Source organism: Myotis davidii, unplaced genomic scaffold (genome assembly GCF_000327345.1).
Source record: "Myotis davidii unplaced genomic scaffold, ASM32734v1 scaffold53, whole genome shotgun sequence".
In the NCBI taxonomy this organism is placed as follows: domain Eukaryota; kingdom Metazoa; phylum Chordata; class Mammalia; order Chiroptera; family Vespertilionidae; genus Myotis; species Myotis davidii.
Window position 1 is genome coordinate 3,677,364 of NW_006286140.1, and position 21,724 is coordinate 3,699,087.

The following is a 21,724-nucleotide window of genomic DNA, read 5'->3' on the forward strand; positions in this document are numbered from 1 at the left end:
TTGGCACGGATAAAGAAATGCCCCAGCTGTCAGCCTGAAGGTCCCGATCAGCCCTGATCACCAGCCAGGCCTAGGGACCATACCCGTGCAAGAATTTTATGCACTAGGCCTCTAATAATTGCATAAGAGTGAAACATGTGGATTCCAGGCTTTCTCCTTTCTTTTCTTTCTTTCTCTTTCATTCATTCACTCACACAAGCATTTAAATGGTTCAATAATTTGATTACCCAAAATGTCTATGTTGTTTAAGAAAGAATAAACATTCTATGTGGATAAAAAAAAATAAAGAGAACATAGTCTAATAATGATGATAATGACAGCAATCATGTATATACAGTGGTGGGAAAAGTAGGTTTACAGTTGTAAGTTCAAAAAACAGTTAATAAAGCTATTGTAATATCATAACCCACATGTCTTTTTCCATATGAACAACTGTAAACCTACTCTTGGCCACTCCTGTAGTAACTATTATTTGCCATGTTATTCGAAGCTATACGTCGATATACTTTATCCTTATAACAACCCCATGAAGCAGATGTTATTATAATTACCACTTTAGAGATGAGAAAACTTATACACAAAGAAACTTTCCCAATTACACAGTAAGCACTGAAGCCAGGATTGAGATCCAAGCAGGTTAGCTCCAAAATTATGTTGTTAGCACTAGGCCAAAAGGCCTCCCATATTCAAAATTTAGCAAATTTTAGCTAAATTCTGCTAAGATGGTAGCTACATTTCTACTAAGATGAGAGCTTATGAATCTAAGTTTCCATAAAATGGGAATAATAATGAAGACTTTATAGGGGAACAAAACATGTATCCTCCTAACTGTTAGCGTTATAAGGCAATGTTTGGGAGAGAATTTTGAGTTCACAGTCTAAGATCCATAAAAAGATTCTTGACATAATAATTCTATTTCTGTGAATTCATCCTATTGAAATATATTCAAAAATCTATGCTTTGTAATATGTAGTACATGTTAGACATGACAAGGTTAACTGCAGTTAAAACCATCAGAACAGAACGAAAATAAAAAGACAAAGGTAAATTTATAAAGTAGTGTATTCTAAAAAGAATGAATAATCTAGTCCAGATCATAAATGTTGCTTTTTGGCTGTTGTCAATATATCTCAATTCAGAAAAAAAGCTCTTCCACACTCAACTCTTCGAAAGAAAAGAAAACTCTTAAGCATTCTCTATCAGACAGAGGAGAACACAGCACACTGGGGGTACTGAAGACCAACGTTTTCTAGCAAAGTATTCTGATGATAATGGCACCTCTTGAAAAGACAGGAGGCACAGAAGATGAAGGAATGGGCAGGAAACAAAGCAATAATTTAAAGAAGATAACAAGACTGTAAGATAGAATAAATAAGAAAATACAGAATATTCTTTTTTTAAAAAACAATCCCTTCTTTTATAATTTTTACTGAAATTTTTTGGGTGATATTGGTTAATAAAATTATATAAATTTCAAGTGTACAATTTTATAATACATCATCTGTATATTGTATTGTGTTCACCACCCTTAAGTCTCTTTCCATACCCATTTATCCTCCCCTTTACCCTCTTCTACCTCCCCCATGCCCCTTTCACTCTGGCAATCACCATACTGTTGTCTGTGTCTATGAGTTTGTTTTTGTTTTTGCCTAATCCTTCCACCCAGTTTTCGAACCCCTTCCCTTCTGACAGCTGTCAGTCTGTTCTCTGTAACCATTAGTCAGTCTCCACTTTGTTAGTCTATATTGGTCATTAGATTCCACATAAAAGTGAAATAATACGGTACTTGGCTTTCTCTGACTGGCTTATTTCACTTAGTATAATACTCTCAGGGTCTATCCATGCTGTTGTCAAGGTTAAGGTTTTTTTCTTTTGTAAAGCCAAATAGTATTTCATTGTGTATATAGATGAACCACAGCTTTTTTTCCAAATAAAGTATTTGGACAATAAAGCCACAATAAAATTAAGAAAATTAACCATTTGATATATAACTATAAAAGCAAAATATGTAAGTGCAAGTCAACTCAGTTACACAGAAAACTCACATTATGCCAACTACCATGTAGCCACTTGGACATCATTACACACATCACAAAATTTGCTTTCAGCAGCAGCAGACCTTAATCCCCACTCTCTCTTCATAGGCATCTGACATCCCTTTTTTGAAAATGTGTTCAATGTGTCAACATCAGTGCTGCAATGGTCACTCTGTCTTCATTGCTTTGCTTCTTGTTTTGAATGTAATTGAGAATTAAGGTAGGAAAACAGAGAAAAGACAAAAAAGCCAATAGTAGAAATAAGAATGATGCTATAGCCCTGGCTGGTGTGGCTCAGTTGGTTGGGCAATGTCGCATGTACTGAAAGGTTGCTGGTTCAATTCCCAGTCAGGGAACATGCCGGGGTTGCAGGCTCAATCCCAGGTAGGGGGTGTGCAGGAGGCTGCCAATCGATGTTTCTCTGTCACACCGATGTTTCTCTCTCCCTCTACCTTCCTCCCTCTGTAAAAATCAATTTAAAAATCTTATAAAAAAAGAAAGAATGAAGCTACAATGGCAAAAAAAGGGGTCTTAACAATTTCATTCTTTGGAAATTAAATCAGAGGTGTTTCATTTAATAGAGTAAGTATGGAATCAACATTCAGAGAAGTCATGGGTTGCCTGAATTCCAGAATATTAACAATATGTGACAATGATAACTGAATTTTCAACAGTAATCAGTTACCAAGAGGATCACACTAGCTAACATGCTATATATGTTGTACATACCCATGTGCAGCCATTATATTTTATACAAGCCCTATTTTATTCATTCTTTATATTTGGGGTCATTTCTAAGTACAAAACTTTCAGTCTCACACATATAAAAAGAACTGACATTAATTATATCCGATGAAGACTAAAACTGAATTATTTACCGGTTAACTAAACTACACTAGACTGTGAGACTCTCAAGGGCAATGATAAAATAGGTAAGCCCTGTTTCTTATATTTTACTTAGCAGGGTACCTGATACATAGAGTCATTCTGCAAATGTTCATTGAATCAATGAGTGAATGAGTACAAAGAATAAACAAATGACTCTGTGAACAAACCACTGAATAAAGTAGACCACCTATCTTGATTGGGTATATATCTTCCAGTCACAAGGGGCTAAATATATAAATCTATCCTAACATAGCATGTTCCCATAAATTTGTAGAGATGTGGGGAAGGGGTGGCTGATGTGGGGGAGAGAAAATGGAGATGAGGGAGGTTAGGGAGAACAGACTAGAAAACCCACTTCAGAAATCTCAAGAGCAGTATCCAAACAATCCATAAAAGGTACTTTACAAGATAGATTCTCCTAAACCCATAATGTCTCTCACAATTAACACTTATTTTAAGGATAACCTAAAAATAACCATGGAAATATACATTGCAAATCACAAAGTTACATACATTGTTTAAAAACACATACAAGAATTTTAAATAATGACCTTGACTTAAACCCAGTTTCCTTAGTGGATTTACAGAAAAATAGACATTCTTCAGAGACTACATCATCAGAGTAAAGTAAATGAGGTCTTAACTACATGCACTATTGCCTTTTTAAAAAGCCAAACAAAACACTCTGCTTTGTCAGGGTTAGAAAAAATAAAACAAATGTTGCTACCATGCTGAGATGTAGTAAAATCAGGGCAAAGTGGTTTCAGAAATAAATATGAGATATATATTATTTTTGTATTGAAAAAACTGAGCAGCCTTTATCCACAATCACATGTGTATCCAATTATACTTCATTAAAGTTGGGCTACACAATTTGGGGATTTTTCCCCCCTTACTGATGGGGCTGGAAAATAAGTTTTCTTGAAGCAACAGGAAAACTGACAGATGGTAACTCTTTGGACACATACAGCCTCCCTTCCATCCTCTCTCTGTGTCCTCCAAGTGCTACTCATCTTTATGCACCCTAACTCAACTCCTGGATTAAAAAAAAGAAAAAAGAAAAAAACAGAAGGGTACAATGGTCATCTATCTCTAAATCTAAATGATTTAGGAGTCCCATCCTTCAAACATCATAATAGGAAAACTCAAATGCCATTCAACTGGATAAAGTTAATGCATCTCAAGAGGCATCTAATACAGTACAAGTATACAGTAGAAATTTTATATTCTCTTTGTAAAATTTGGGGCCCACAGCATCTTTCTCAGGTTTAGTAGGCTGTCTTCTACACTAGTCTCAAACTTCAGCTCTAACTGGCTTTCTTTTCAACTAACTAAATAACTACAATTCCAATGCAAGGATAGCAAACTGGGCTAAAAGCCACTTGTGCTTTATAGGAGGAAGAACTGGTCAGAAACTGTGATTCAATTCATGACTCTGCCACTCACTGCTCCCTGGTCTTAAGCAAACTGCAATCTAATCAGGCCTAACGTTTGTCTTTTGCATAGCTGTAATAGTAATAAACTTAATAGTAATAATATTGCCCTGGCTGGTGTGGCTCAGTTGATTGGGTGTCGTCCTATGCACCGAAAGGCTACCAGTTCGATTCCTGGTCAGGGCACATGCCCAGGTTGCAGGCTGATTCCAGGTAAGGGGAGTGCAGGAGGCAGCTGATCAATGTTTTGCCACCACATTGATGTTTCTCTCTCAAAAAAAAATCAATTAAAAAAAATAGTAATTATATTGAACAGGTAGTCTGAGCCAGGCTTTATCTTGATTACTTTTAACAGATGACCTCTTTTAACTCTCACAACACTAATATTATCCCCATTTATAGGTGAGAACGTTGAGACCTATAGAGAGGTTGAATAACTTATACAATGTCTCACAGCAAATGATGAAATGATGAGGCTCAGTTTGAACTCAAGCAATCTCAAGCTACCTCATTCTAAGCTTCCTCCTACCATACCATTCCATTATTCACAACATGACTCACACTGACCCACACTCATCCTTCTCTGTGTAAGAGAAGGCCTTTCACAATTCAATACCACTATTCATGGAAGGGAGGAATTCCCCCATACTTAAATTGCCTTTGAACCCATCTATGAGATTAACTTTTAGACATGGCCTAAATATCTACTTTCTATGAGAGTCCATCCTAACTCATCCAAACAAGTCACCATGGTCCTAAGATAACTATGTTTATTCCTGTACTATTGTGCTTACAATGTTACAATTCAATTGCTTTGTGCTTCTTTCTCTCTCTACCCTGTGGGATTCTCAATGGCAGACACCAAATGAATGCATCTTTCTATCCTCTGCACTTAACAAATGTTCAGCCACATTTGTTGAATAAATCAATGTCCAGGCATTGATTAGTTTTTGCAAAGGGCAAACCTAAAGGTTTTGTACACATTAAATAAAACAATAAACTTTATAAACTGTAAGAGCACCTATTACTACTTATAATTAATGTATATCCTTATCATATAATCTATGAACTGACTTGAGGGAAAGTGTTAACCATCCTATTCAATTAACTTTAATCTAAGGTTTCTCTAACTGTGTGCTTAAATATGAGTATTGAAATTTTTGCTTTTTAATCCAAATTCAAAGTTATTCTGCCTTCCCTAAACTAAATTATTTTGTTTATCAGAAAAGTGGTAAGACACACTTTTTTTGTTAGCACAATGATATATCCTATAGCTTCCCAGAATTTGAAATGATTTTTTTAAACCAGCCATTTCTTTATATATAATTACTAAGAAAGTTATTTATTCATTTCAAAGTTTATATAAAATAATGATTACATAAAGAAGAATTTACAAGATTTAAGATTAAATCCCCTCCTAATACTATCTAAAATTTTTAACTGGGCCACTTACTTAAAGGCACTTAGTAAACCAGCATTGGAAAGTTCTGCAACTTAATAATAATTACTTCACAGGTATGAGCCAATAGTGCCATCCACTGTTCTTATGAATGATCTTTCCCAAATAGTTTTATAGTGCAGTAAAAATAAGATTGCTTTAAAATTTCATTTGTACAATACTTAAGTAAAAATAAGGTATTTGGGGATTTCACTGAAGACATCAAAAAAGCTGAAAATTTCAAAATAACTAGTTTTTGGATAAAAGTAAAAATGTAACAAGTTCAAAATTGCCACAAATACTTCATTTTCACACATTTAATTGTTTGAGATAAGTCTGACTTCAGTCATAGTTCACATTAACATATTCTTTTTTCTATAAAATAATCATCTATAGCAAAAGAGAAGTAATTAGAATTATATTCCTGCTCAGCCAGAACATTTTTTCTGCATTTAAATAACCCTGCTGTCACTGAAATACTAAAATATTTATGGAGTAAATACTGTGAGCAAGGCACTGTACCAAAAGTTATGGGAGAGACTAAGATTAATTTTAAGTTTGTTTTTCATTCACTTAAAACTGAACAAGTCAAGATTGACAAGCTGATGATAAATGTAAAGTCTAGTACCAACAACTTTATTGACTAAATAGTACAAGGGATGAAAGGAAAGGAAAGGGTCTTGGAGAATTTTGTAGACTATAGAGTATAACAAGATCAAAATTCTAAGCAAAACACTTAAGACGGTGCCCATCATGTGTAAGCCTCCACACACGTAGGCAGCATGTGTCCATGTTAGAAAAAAAGGTCCTAAGAGATGATCTAATACATTCTGTCACACAGCTAGAAAATAACAGTGTCTGTGACTCCAAACCCAAGCACAGAGTTCTCTCCCATGTACCAGGGACTCTAGTACCTTCTGCAGAATAGGCTGGGGCCAACTCCTGGCCCATGACTAAGAGACAAGGTTCCTGGCCTCCACAAGCTTATAGAACAAGAATAACAACAAAAGGACTCTACTCAACTTAGCGATGTGTCAAAGGAACAGTCATAACCTCTAGATTCAAGTGTCACATGCGCCATGTTAGGACGTCTAGAATTGACTTTTGAAAAGAATTTAAGATAGAAACCATGATATAGAATGTGTGAAGTGTTTGTTTTTTTCAACCCTCACCTGAGGACATGCTTAGAGAGAGGAAGGGCAGCGATGGTGGGGGGTGAAGGGAGGGGGAGAGAGAGAGAGAGAGAAACATTGATATGAGAGAGAAACACTGATGGGTTGCCTCCTGTATGCACCCCGACTAGGGATCCAAACTGCAACCTAGGTATGGGCCCTGACAGGGACTCGAACCCACAACCTTTTGGTGTACGGGACAATGCTCCAACCAACTGAGCCATCCAGCCAGGGCACATAAGTTATTTTAAGCTGTAACACTAAGAACAGTCTCTCTTTGTTAGTTTTTTAATCAGAAATTCTACCTTCCAAAAATTACTGGTTAAGTTTTAGCTATCTTTCTTTTATCTTTAGTCAAAAGCAGAGGCTTTGCAAATTAATATAATAAATGACAAAAATAAGTTTTCATTTGTGAAAGTAGTACTTAACTACTAACCACACGTGATTAAATAATAACATAAAAGACAGTAGAAATGGAATCTCATTAGTGAAATCAGTGGCAGTAAAGGTAAGCAAATTGGCTAAAATATTTTCCAAAATAAGGTAAAGAACCTTGCAACAGCACACTGGCCAAGACCAGTGCTTCTCAAACTATCTATAGTGATGGAAGGATTTTTATTTGCAACCAATAATTTTTGGGGATAAAATACAATGAAATAACTTACAAGACACTGCAGTAATGTAAAACTGCCTTAAGAGTTTCTAAAATATTTGCTCTCAATTTTTATACTTGTCACAGACCAGCCATCAGTAGTTAATACCTGCACTAGTCCACAGACCACAGGTTGGGTCACACTGGCTTGAACCATGGATACAGAGGCAGAGAAGCATCAAATTACAGTGGAAAGGCTGGGGAGTGTTGTGGGGGGAGGAGGTGGGGAGCTAAGAGATCAAGGGAAGGACTTGTATGCATGCATATAAGCATAACCAATGGACACAAGACACTGGGGAGGTGGGGTGAAGGCATGTGCCCGGCGGGTAGGGGAGGCCTGGGGAAGGTCAATGGGGGAAAAAAGGAGAAATATGTACTACTATTTGTAATACTTTAAACAATAAAATTAAATTTTAAAAAATAATAATATTATTGTGGCTTAGTCCCTCCCCTCCTCTCACTCTAAGCCTTGTGTAGAGGATTTTGGTTGCCTAAAGCTGACAGTTAAAGTGAACCTTTCATGCAAGGTTTGATTTAACCACCTACACAAGAGAGAATTAGGACTTCACTAAGCTTACAAGCACAGCTGGACGGTGCCACCTTGTTTAATAAATTCTTATTGCAGATTTTGGACTGGGACTTGCTTTCATTATAATCTGACAGCTGGGCTATAGGGAAGCAACTAATTCTCATTGGTAGCTATTATTCTCTATTAAAACAAAAAAAAAACCTAAGAGCTATGCATGGCAAAATTGGCTTAGGTTAATTTGCAAAGTAATATTAAGCCATAATTTTAAAATAAGTGAATGACTATAAAGTGTGCTGAATTACTTTTGGAAGATGTTTTATCTGGAGAGAGTGCCTGTTAGCGAGAGGTGTCATGATGTCTAACAGCTGTCTGCGGGGACGGACTGGGGCTGGAGAAGCTACTCTCAGGAGGAGCGGATTCCGCACAGGACATGGCTTATGTAATCATGACGTGTGAGCAACAGTATAGCATGAGCTGAAAAAAATATGAGTATCTTTTTCTTGACACCATGCAAAGATATTAAGGACTCAAGAGTCATTACTGAATATAGTAATATAGAGCCATGCCAAAGAGATTATAATATAAAACATCCCACATTTTATCTACCCAAAGTGTTAAAAAAAATGCACTTTAGTATAAGGATGATCCCACATATATTCAAACTTCGAGCAGGATCCCTTTGGATCCTTATTTCAAGCTTTTTAAGAGCACTTTTAGTTAAATACCTTTAAAATTGTTTTTATAGAACATACTTTTCTGAAAAGCTGTAATTTAAGAGTAACATAAAAGATAGCATTTGGGGCTTCTACTTCCCACTGTGTGCTGGTAATGGCAGAAGAGCTTTCCACTGTGGTGCTGCCACTGCAGCTTCTAGAGGCGAAGTGAGGGACATCTGTGCCTCAAAGCCCTGAAATTCAGAGGCCTGGAAAGGGTGCCACGCTCAGACCCAGCTGCACTGCCCTGGATATGGAATAAGTGAGCTCCGAATCTCTTCACACAGGAGCTGCAACTGACCCTGAGTTCATAGTCGCCTGTTTTGGACTATTCCAGTCGATGTTAGTTACTTATTGATTCGGGAAATGTTTATCTCTGTATATATCATAATATCTAACACAATGTCTGGTAATATGGTAAGCACATAATAATTATATTTTCACATGCATTATACGTAGTTAATAACTATTTCATATTTAATCATTAGAACCAGAAAGATAACAAAAACCTATTAGTAATAATTATATTCCTCTAAAAACACTGATGTAAAATAAATTTGCATTCTTCTTTGTTCATTTGTTCATTCATTCATTCAAATATTTAGAAAGCACCTATGTAGCTAACACTAGAATAGGGACTGATAAATTCTGGACATTACAGAAAGAAAGTGAAAACAAATAAGTTAGTTTGTTTTCCAAGAGCTAATAAGATATTATTAGGGGGCCGGGGTAAATGTAAAAATGATAGTAAGCTTTAGGTACATAATCTCAAAGAAAATTAGATTCCCCTTAAAGGTCCCCAAAAACCATTATTTTATGTCTGACAGATAGAAAATAACAAGACAAGATAAATATTAAAAGAAAAAGTATTGATAAAGTATTACAGTGTTAAACACTATTTTCTAAAATGTGTTTAGCCCAGGGGAGGATTACCCTTCAAACTGGACATAATATGATAGTAGCATCTAAAAAATGATATAACTTATATCAGAACTGCTAAGCAGCACTCAACTCTTGGTTTGGAAGAACAAAAAACTGTCAAGGTATTTGTCAACAATGATGACTTTAATAGTGACAGAGAAGGCATAATAAAGCACAGATTTTCTTTATGGCCCAATATTTGATTTTTTTACTGTGTGTCCCCTACATTACTTTCTGTCTCCACACTCCAGTCTCAGTACCAGAAAAACTTAGCAATTACATACATGGGACACCCTGACAAAAGTGAGCTTTTTTTCAGCCTCAGCTCACCTCTTTTGTGTATGTGTTGCCTCCCTGCTGTCCTGACCACAGCACTTGGTTGGTACTTCTCTATGTAAATAACCACACGTACTCGCTGAGAGAGAAACATGGATCCAGTGCCTCCTGTCCATGCCCCAACCGGGGACTGGGGATCAAACCCGCAACCTTTTGGTGTACAGGAGGATGCTCCAACCAAATGAGCCACCTGGTTAGGGCACAAAGCCCCATGTTCTAAATCATTCTGAAAACTTGATGCTATTCTTGCTTTCCATTCCCACACCACCACTCAGGCTCTCACTCCCTCCTGCCTGGGGCACTAAGGGCCTGCTAAGTGCTCTCTCTGTATCCAGCAATCTCCCAGCCCCAATCTCCATTACAACCTTGCCCCAGAATACCCTCCCTAACGCCTCTGCTATGATTATTCTCACCTCTGCGCCAGACTTCAGGGGCTCTCCTTTCCTTTATCACTCAATTAAGTGTAATTAGATTCTTCACACAAAAGGTAATTCATCACTCTTTTCCTTACACACTCTGAAAACTCCAGACAAACTGAACAAAATTATCACTTTATAAACAATTATATGGTCCACTCCTATGCCTTTGCTGATTCTTTTCCCGACCTACAATTTTCTTTCATACTACCCTAACCCTTGGAGCCTCACAGGCTAAAAGAGATTAAGGTTGCAAATATTAAGGTTGCAAATCAAGTGACATTAAAATAGGGAGAGTATCCTGTATTATTCAGGGGTCCCCAATGAAACACAATATAATCACTTAAAAGTGGGAGAGTCAGAATCAGAGGGAATGTGACTAGGAAGATACAAAGAAATACAATGCGCTGGCTTTGAAGATGGACGGAGGAGACCCTAAGCAAAAAATGTGCATGGCCTGTAGATGCTGAACACAGCAAGTAAACGGATTTCTCCCCGAGAACCTTGGCTTTAGCAGAGTAAGACGTGTGTTAGACTTCTGACCTCCAGAACTCTAAGAGTAACATATTTAAAATATGTATTTCAGATAGTTAATAATCAAAGCATGCTTACCCATGCTTGGGTAATATTTACTATAACCCTACAGACAAAACAGTCCACAATGATGAGCATGTTAACCATTCTCCACAATAAAATGTTCTCTTTAAAAAGATTTTAACCAAGGGCATAGCTGTAAAATGAAATCCATGTTTATTACCAAAAACGAGAAGTTAGAATAATATTAATCAAAGATATAAAACCTTGCTGCAAATGTAACTGTAACTTTCATACAGGGTGCATTTTAGAGGGCACTATAATCACGTGCTTCACAGCTTTTTCATTTTCCTTTCTCATGAAAATGTACAAATACTTTTCTATATCGCATGTCCAAGAAAAAAAAATCACACCTGAATTCATGAAATATATTGAATATTTTTATGAGGAAGTTGGAGAGCAGCTTACCCAGTATTGATGGAAATGATTTCTATCAGTGGATTCTTTCTAATCTTCGGCAAATCCAACGGTGCTCCCCCCAACCGTTTCCCATTATCCTTCTTCTGACCCAGCAGTCTCACGGAGTGACCTTCAAATAAAGCACGCAGACCTGCATTAGCATGAGTCACACAATTTCACTTTAATTTACTGCTCTCAACAAATGTGCTAATATTTTCATTTAACTTTTTCTTTTGTGAGAAAAAAGAAAAGAAAGAAAGAAAACCTAGAGATGTGATCATTGAACCTAAGAAATACTGCCAAAGGGAAAAACAGCTGTGCTCATGTCCTACAGTGGAAAGTGCTTTGCTTATAATATTGACATATTTTACTGCACAGATGAGGGAAACAGAAATATCTTCAGAATGTCTTTCCACAGGTATGAATGCTCACTAGCATAGACCAAATACTTATATGAAGCAGGAAGGGTTCACTTTTGAACACTAGGCCTGCTGGCCAAGTTTGCACTGTGTGGGGATTGGAAGTGGGGAGAGAAAGCAAATGCAGATTATCTGGTCAAAGCAATTAGCAAATCAAAGAAGTAAAGAATAAACAAACTGATTTTTTTAAAAAACCCACTTTAGAACTGAGTCTTTTAAAACAAATGTTTTTTAACATTTTTTAAAAACAATACAAAAGAAAATTAGACCATTTCTAAAACCATTAAAATTTCAATAATTTTGAACTTTGAATTAATTATAAGCTGTAGAAAAGAGGAAATAGTACAAAGAATTCCATCCCCTCAGATTCCCTAATTATTTTGTGTTTGCATTGTCATTTGCTCATTATATACATACATATTATTTTTATAAGATACATCCTATAAAATTTAACCACTGTAAATAAACAATTCAGTCATCTATAATAATAAAAGCATAATATGCTAATTAGACCAGACAGCCTAACAACCTTCCAGACATCATTCCAGACGTCCTTCCGGATGAAGCTGTGGCAGTAGGGGCCGAGGCAGAGGCGGTTAGGGGCGATCAGGCAGGCAAGCAGTTAGGGGTGATCAGGCAGGCAGATGAGTGGTTAGGGATGATCAAACAGGCAGGTGAGTGGTTAGGGGTGATCAGGCAGGCAGGCAGAAGGGTTAGGGGCGATCAGGAAGGCAGGCAGAGAGGTAGGGGCAATGAGGCAGGCAGGCAGAGTGGTTAGGGGTGATGAGGCAGGCAGGCAGAGTGGTTAGGGGCAATCAGGCAGGCAAGCAGTTAGGAGCCAGTGGTCCCAGATTGCGAGAGGGTGCAGGCCAGGCTGAGGAGATCCCCCCCCCCCTCACAGTTCATGAATTTTGTGCACAGGGCCTCTAGTCCTATCTAATAATAGACAAACATGGTAATTGACCGTACCTTTGCTACATCTCCCATTGGCTAATCAGCACGATATGCAAATTAACTGCCAACAAAGATGGCAGCTAATTTGCATACAGCAGGCTGTGCCAGCAGTGACACTGCCCACGGGACCCCGCCCCCCCAGGCCGTACTGGCGAGGTGGGGCCAGCAGCGCACAAGTGACTCTGCCCGCAGGACCTGGGACCCAGACCCCTGACCCAGCGAGGCGGGGCCAGCAGTGCTCAAGGAACGCTGACCCAGAAAGGCAGGGCCTGTAGCGCGAGACACTGCCCGAGGGACCCGGGCCCTGGATCCATGACCTGGCGAGGGAGCAAAGCGGCAGAGAAGGGAGAGAGCCTAGGTGGCAGAGAAGGGAGGGAGCCGAGGGCTAAGTGGCAAAGGGAGGGAGCTAGGCAGCAGAGAAAGGAGTAAAGCTTGCCTCGGTGGGCTTCACTCCCTTCTCTGTTTCGCTCCGGTCTCAGGAAGCCCTATTCTTGAAGGAATAGGCCTGAGGAAGCCCTATTATTGCAGGAATCTTCCTGCAATGGGCCTCTAGTCTATATTTAAAAGCTTAAGCAACCGTTAGAACTGAAAGACCGGTTGACCTGTCACTATGATGAGCACTGACCATCTGGGGGCAGATGCTCAATGCAGGAACTGCCCCCTGGTGGTCAGGGAGCTTGTTCAGCCACAAGCCAGGCTGGCCTGAGGGGATCAGGCTGAAACCAGCAATCCAACATCCCCCCGAGGGGTCCCAGGTGACGAGAGGGGGCAGGCCAGGCTGAGGGACCCCACCTGTGGACGAATCTGTGCACCAGGCCCCTAGTTATAAATAAACATATACAGTCATACAATCACCACAAGAACAGATTTAGAACATGTCTATTGCCCCCAAATTCCCGCAAGCTTATTTACGGTCTATCCCTGTGCCCATACCAAATATAGCACACTTTATTAATCTGCTGACCAGCTGATGACATTTGATTGTTTCCAATTAATACCTATTATAATAATCTTCCTATGAACATTTGCATACAAGGCTTCATGCGGATGTATGTATTCATTTCTCTTGGATAGATTCCTACAAGTGGAATCGCTGGGTCATGTGGTAAATTTATGTTTAACTTTCTAAGAAAAAACCTGTTTTATAAAGTGGTGATACCACTTTATATCCCACCAGCAATGTAGGCAGGTTTCTCATAATGTAATTTTTTTGGCAACAACCATTCTTACGGTCATGTAGTGGTATATTATTGTGGTTTGAATTACTATGTATTTCTATAATTAATTATGATGTTGAGTACCTTTTCATGTGATTATTAGCCAACTGTATGTCCTTTTGGTAAAATGTTGTACTAGTTAATTTATGTGTCAACTTGAAAGGGCCACAGGATGCCCAGGCATTTAGCCAAATATTACTTGAAGTGCATCTGTGATGATGTTTCTGGATGAGATTGGCATTTGAATCAGCAGACTAAGTAAAGCAAATTGCTCTCCCCAACGCTGATGAGCCTTAGCCCACCAATCGAAGACCCAGACAGAACAAAAGTACTGAAGAGGAGAGAACTCCTCCTCCTGACTATAGAGCTGGGTCATTGGTCTCTGCCAGCCTTCAGACTCAGACTGAAATATCAACTCCTCTTAGTTCTCATGGCTGCCCAGTTGCAGACCCCATCAGCTCTCCTGATTCTCAGGCCTTTCAATTTGGACTAAAACCATACACCAGCTCCCCTGAGTTTTCAGCTTGCTCACTTCAGATCTTGGGAAATTCTCAGCCTCCATAATTGCAAGCCAATTCCTTATAATACATCTCTTTATAAATACACACACACACACACACACACACACACACACACACACTCTATTGGTTCTGTTCCTCACTAATAAAAATGTCTACTCCTGTATTTTGCCAAAATTTTAATTGGAGTATTTGTCTTATTACTGAGTTGTAAGAATTATTTATATATTCAGCTTATAAGAACTTGGATATATGAGTTTATTTTTCTCTCAGTTTACAGCTTATAGTTTCACATTCATGATTATACCTTCTGAAAAGTAAATGTTTTTCAATCGAATAAAGTTCACCTTACAAATTTTATCTTCCATAGCTCATGCTTTTGCTCTTATACCTAAGAATTCTTTGCCTAGCCTAAGGGCACAAAAATTTCTCCTACATTTTCTAATAAAAGTTTTACTGTTTTCACTCTTATGTTTAAGTCTAGGATCATCTTTGTTACTTTTTGTGTATAGTAAAGGTCTAAGTCCATTTTTTCCATATGGATGTTCAATTGTCCAAGGGCCATTTCTTTTCCCTCCTCTTCCTTTGTGTTATATGTTGTCACACATATAAATATATAGTTGTGTAAATCCAAAAATATACTGCTAAAAACTGTATAAATATACTGCTAAAAACTGTATGTTTTTAAACAGAAAAAATCTATTTGTAAAACACTTTACTTACATTTACCCACATATTTACCATTTCTAGCACTCTTCATTTCCTCCTGAGAATTCTAATTATCACTTGGTACCACTTCCTTTCTGCCTGAAGAAATTTTATAGTTACAAATTATTTATTTGGAAATGTTTTCACTTCCCTTCATTTGTGAAGGATATCTTTGCTGGATGTAGAATTATTAGTTGGCAGGTTTTTTTCCTATGAGCACAAAAAATTCCACTGCCTTTGACCTCTCTTAGGTCTGATGAGAAGCCAATCATTAATCTTACTGTTGTTTACCTGTATGTAAAGTGTCACTTTTTTCTTATGCTTCCAAAATGTTCTCCATCTTTCAATAGTATGAGTATGATGTGTCTAGGTGTGGATCTCTGTGATTTTCCTACATGCAATTCACATAGCTTTTTGGATCCATAATGTTTTTCATAAAGTTTGGGAAGTTTTCATCCAGTATTCTTTTTTCCTTTTTCCTGTATCCTCTCCTTCTGTGACTTCCATAATACACTTGTTGTTGTGCTACAGGTTGTCCTACAGGTTGTCCTGTTCATGTTCTTCTGTTTTTCAGATGGTTAATTTTGTCCGGGTCTATCCTCAAATTTATTGCTTTCTTGTACCAACCCAAATCTGCAATTGAGCCCCTTTAATGACTGTTTCATTTCAGTTATGTACTTTTTAACTCTAGATTTCTTTTTATAATTTCTACCTTTTTGTCATTCTGTATTCAAGTCACTGTCAACACCCTTTCCTTAAATGACTTAGCATGGTTACACTTAGTGCTAAATCCAACAATTTTGGTCAAAGACAATTGGTACTGACTGAATTTTTTTTCTCTCAAAATGGTTATACTTTGTTTCTTTGGCTGTATTATAACACTTTGTTGAATAGTGGACATTTCAGTTAATATATTGTAGCAACTCAATTCAGATTTCCCCACCTATCCCGAAGGTTGTTTTTGTTTAGTACTTAACTGATCTAGATCTACGAAGCCTATCTCTACACAATATGAATGATGGTTAATGTCCCTTCTTAATTTTATTAGGTTTGTTTTTTCCCCCAAGCACGACTTCCCAGTGGTCAACTCTGTATCTGCATAGCTGTTTGCTGAGGAAGACTGGTCACACATTTGTTCCAACACCATGCACCAGTGAGATTTCTCCTATCTACTGATGGATCTCTGTATGAGCTGGCAAGGGCATTCAGAGCTAGGGTCATTTCCAAGTCTGCCCCAACTTTTACTTTCTCTTGGGCTTTCCTGGGTCCTCTTCCATCTCCTCTGATGTGCACACAGGCTGCAGAGGCAGGTAAGTGTGGGTGGGGTGGGCACACTCCAATCTCTGCTGTGCATGTGCACAACCTCCGGTCAGCTTACAGTCTGTAAAGATTTCTATCAAGTTTTCCATCACTGTCTCATCTCCTACAAGTTCCTGTTAAATCCCTGGCTACTCCACCTGTCCACTCTGTGCCAAACAGGCCCACAATATCAGTGGGTTAGAAACACGACCCTCAGTCACTTGCCATCAAAATCTCCACTTTGACCGTTCTCCAGATGTATTGAGAGCAGCAGTAAAGCTGTTGGTTTTCATAGCCTGCTCTGCCCTGTTAAACATTCTTGCCCACAGGGCTGAGTAAAGTAAGGAAGGAAAATGCGAGAAGCCCAAGGAATAAACACCACAAGCTCACACTGTTCTTACTCAAAGTTCAGGGGCTTTCGCGAATAAACACTTCTCAGTTTGCTGAATACTTTCGGTTGATTTCCAAAGTGCTGAAATGGTTTGTTTTTTGTTTTGGTTTGGTTTTTGTTAATCCTCACCCAAGGATATTTTCCCATTGATTTTTAGAGAGAGTGGAAGGGAGGGGGAGAGACAGAGAGAGAGAAAGATCGATGTGAGACACATTGATTGGTTGCCTCTGGCATCCGCCCAGACCACATGCACCCGGACTAGGGCCAAAAATCAAGCCTGCAACCAAGGCACATTCCCTTGACCGGAATCGAACCTGGGACCCTTCAGTCCTCGGGCCAACACTATCCACTGCGCCAAACTAGCTAAAGCTGAAATGGTTCGTTTTAACCATTTATCCAGCTTGATCACTACTTGTGAAGAGATGTGTTGACCTCCACACAATCATGCCACAGCAAATCAAAGCCACCTTTTTAAAAGCAATTATTTAAAATAACTTCAAATACGTAATTACTACAGATATAAGATACTAAGCAATTATATGCATCTTTCTTCACTCCTCATTTCAGAAAGATATAGTGCTTAAACATCTCTTATATACACAGCTTTTCATGACCAGAAGTAATAAAACCATCAGTCATAGTCTTTTTTGCACTACTCACTTTAATAAGAAACATTACAGCCTTCATTCAAACTGAAAATTCTTGCTCTGATGTAGAAACATAGCTACAGTCAAGCAAGCATTTGGCATACCAGATTTCACAGATTTTCAAGATAAGTTCAACTCTTCAATCAGAAGTCCAGTTAATGAAGAGGTGAGCAAGATTGGCACTGATAACATAATAGTTCTCTGAGAAATGCCAAAAGTTCAATAATGACTATGCAAAGGCATGATATTTTCATACGAGCGTGAGACAAGTTTCATTATATCCTGCTGTGACCAGTATTACGCAGCCTGCACTAATAACATTTGATAAATTATTCATCTTCACTATCTACATGCAAATAAAGGAACATATCTCTGCCTGATGATATAATGAATTATTTTCCAATCCAATGATTCATTAAAGAGTGGCAGACCTAACAAGACTGTGTGTTTTTTAAAAATTTGAAAATATAGTACAAAGTAGGAAACAACATAAAAGTCACTCATTATATCTATCCAACAATGAAAGGAAAGAAACTGAAGCAACCACTGACACAGAACAATTATCTTTTTTTAAAAATAGACTAGCAAAATAAAACTTTTATTGTTATATCTAAAATATTATTTATGTTATTAACCAATGTTACCCCAATAAGTTTAACAAATAAATATATACATAAAAATTTTTTTCAAACAGAATTCCTGTTTCAAATTAACTCAATAACTCTATAGACCACAGGAAAACACATATATACTGGAAATCATTACGTATTATATGCGCAGTTAGAAATATTGTTACTATCTAAAACAAACTTGAATTTGACAAAATAAAGAATAAACTGAAAAAGACGTCTCCAAGATGGCATGATGGGAAGCCAAGGAGAGCAACTAAGGATTGAGGAGGGGAAACGAGCTGAAGTGGACATGCTATGTTTATGGAGGGACCTTGAGACAGGGATCACAGTTGCACTTGCAGACTGTCTCTTTGTTTGGTCCCTTCTGGTTAGCACTGATGCCTGGCACTGTGATAAAAAAAAAGAATGGCTCCTCAATGAATACTGATTTATTTTGTGGCTACTATGAATTTCATCACCTTTTGCATAGACTGAAGAGAAAGGAAGGAAAAAAAGAAACCACAACAACAGAGTTTGAAAGAAAAAGAGAGTGAAAACATCAGTTTTTACATCATTTCACTCCACATAACAAGAAATTAAAGGAAGAAGCATTAATAGAACAGATGGGAAGAAAGATGCTCAGTGTGACCAGATCAACTGATAATAACATGACACCACCGAAGAGACAGTGATAAAGATGCAGTGATTAAAACAGAGATATGCAATTTTAATACTAGGATGAAAAAGAAGATTACCTATTGTATAGAATGAGGCATACTCAAACGTTATATTTCTGATATCTTTTATCTTTTCCTTTTTAAATGTAAATTCATATTTCATTTCCTCTAAATAATAGTCAAGTATGTCTCAGTGGGTTTATTAACCATCTTTAATAAACATCTCTCTAAGTTGTTACTTACAAGTGCCACAAAAAATTCAGCCCTGTTAAAACAAATTCAATTTTAAGCCTGAGGCTTTCAGCACTTATTTATAAATCAGCTACAAAAAAAACTGCTTCCAAGCTGGGTTTTACATTTGATCTAATCCACTGAAGAATGTTAGTAAACGATTTCATTAGTTAAAACAATTATATATTACAAAGTTTGAACCAAAAGCTAGTTTTTTATATGATTCACTATTAAATGCATATTGTGAATTCATAATAATGAATAACCTATGTGAAAAAAAAATAGTCATGTTTTGTACAGTAATTGCTATCCTGGTTGAATCAATATTCAATGTGTTTTGAATGTTCAAGAGCAAAAAATCTTTTCCAAGCCCCACAGTGCTAACTGTATTGCATATCATTAGAGCTGAGGGAAAACATCCCCTCCACATAGAGAGCCCCGTCAGTCAGCAAGTCAAGAAGCCAATGAAAATGGTCATTCACATCAGAAAAGAACCAACCCTGAAACACAAGCACATATGTTAACTGACAGAAATAAACGCACCTACAAAATATGTATTTATTAATTATGTTCCACACACACACACCAATCTGTTCTCCCTCGGCTCCTAAAGCTAAAGTGGACTGCACAACAGCCTTAGAATATCACAGAGGCAGCAGTGGGCCGGCAGCTCGGGACGCCTATTGTTTATCCCCCCCCCCCCTTTAATTGCTTTTTGTTCTAAAGGCACCTTAAACAGCAAGATTTTCCCTCAGTACTTCATTCCTCACACCTGATTTCAATGGCCGTTCACTGTTTCTTTAACACGTGACCAGCCACCTCCGTCACCACCAGAGGAAGCATCATGCCAAGGTTTCTCGGTCCCTTACTAACTGCTTTCACTTCACAAAGTCTCAACCCTATAAGGACACATTGAGAAGGCCTGTCTGAACCCTGAGCTCTGAGTCTGCCTCCTGGAAGACTTCCTAGTAAATCAATCTAACACACTGTTGGGGTCTGGGGGCCGAGGGCAGAAGACTGGCAGAAATTCAAGCAAGAAGGAAAAAAGAGCCACTGCACTGCAGATAACCTCACTTGAGAAATGCAGTCACATCAATTGTAGTATCATTTAAGAATATCAGAGAGGAATGCTCAATAAATCTGTTTTTCAACAAAAATGCTTGGAGCTATTACTTGACATATCCTCCATAGGTATTTTAATGACTTAATTACAAAGAAAAACAAAAATGTAGTCAGAAGTTTGTCTCTCCGACATTCAGTATCATTCCTCATATGTGGGTACCTGTCAAGAAAGCAAGGATTCTCTAAAATTCACGCTAAAATGTGAGCCTGCCTTGAAATATTTTCATTTTAAAAGAATAAAGCAAAGTAAAATAAAGAAATTGGGTTCAATGTTAGAAGCAGCTTTGTCACAAGTCTAGGTTGGAAAATGTTAGGGGAAATACTAGAATTGACTTAAAAACACAAAATCATTACAATTCAAGTGCCAATTTTAGCTACTAAGATTTCATCAAGTAGTAAGAATTTAAATGTTACCTCCAACAATGATACCTAGAAAAGATATTAAAATACAAAAAGAATGTTAAGAATCACTGTCCAAAAAGATAGAATTCAGTCCTGGCTGGTGTGCTCAATGGTTAGAGTTTCCACCTGTGCACTGAGGGTTGCAGGTTCAATCCTCAGCCCCAGCTGGGCTGTGTGCAGGAGGCAACCAATCAATGTAAGAAATCAATGTTTCTCTCTCACTCTCCCTCATCTTCCACTCTCTTTAAAAATAAATGGAAAAAATATCCTCCAATGAGGATTAAGATCAAAAAGACAGATTCAAAGCATGAATCAAAGCGTTAACAGAGGCTACAAAGGTACTGACGCCATCAGCATGCATGTCCAGAATTTAACAAAGCATGAAGAATCCAACACTTTACCTGATAGTCAGGTGGGTTGTACAGGAAGCTAAAATAGGGTCATAATACAAAGTCCCTAGATGTGTAAGGATCATTTAATAGCAAAACTCTTACTGCACAAAAACAGGTTCTACATTATAATTATGATGATGTAAAACTTATGTGTGATCCAGAACTCTGGAAGACAGAAAGTTGAAAGCATTTGCTGAAATACACATTTGAAAACATTTGTTGGAATAAACATTCTTGGGCAACTTTTTCTTCCATTTGCACAGCATTTCTGGTACAACAAATAATGGCAATTATTTTAAGGTCATCATATTAAACAAAGGCTACATATAACAAATAATCCACGTCTTCTTACCCTAATAGAGAAATCTTCTGGAGGCAAATTACCATAAGCATTTAATTTTATGTTTTAACTGAATCTTTTGTAGGCAGATATACTTTTTATGACAGTGAGAGACTTGTTTGGTGTCAATTTATTTCTCACAATGTATACCAAGTGTACATCAAAACACTCAAAGGTCAAGGCAGTCTCACATCAATGACTCCACATTAGCACAGACCCGTAGTAAGAGAACTCCTCAGGTCACTGGCTGTCCTGATAGGACAGGCATT

At 37.7% G+C, this 21,724-nt stretch overlaps 1 protein-coding gene across 5 annotated transcripts in view; it reads right to left on the reverse strand.

The window, feature by feature from the left end:
* Nucleotides 1-21,724, reverse strand: part of CDKAL1 (CDK5 regulatory subunit associated protein 1 like 1) — a 681,380-nt gene that overhangs the window by 416,472 nt on the left and 243,184 nt on the right. For all 5 annotated transcript variants that reach the window (XM_006757272.2, XM_006757271.2, XM_006757274.2 and 2 more), the window contains one exon: nucleotides 11,537-11,657. In XM_006757272.2, coding sequence (XP_006757335.1) covers nucleotides 11,537-11,657 — 121 coding nt within the window. The remainder of the gene's footprint in view (nucleotides 1-11,536; nucleotides 11,658-21,724) is intronic.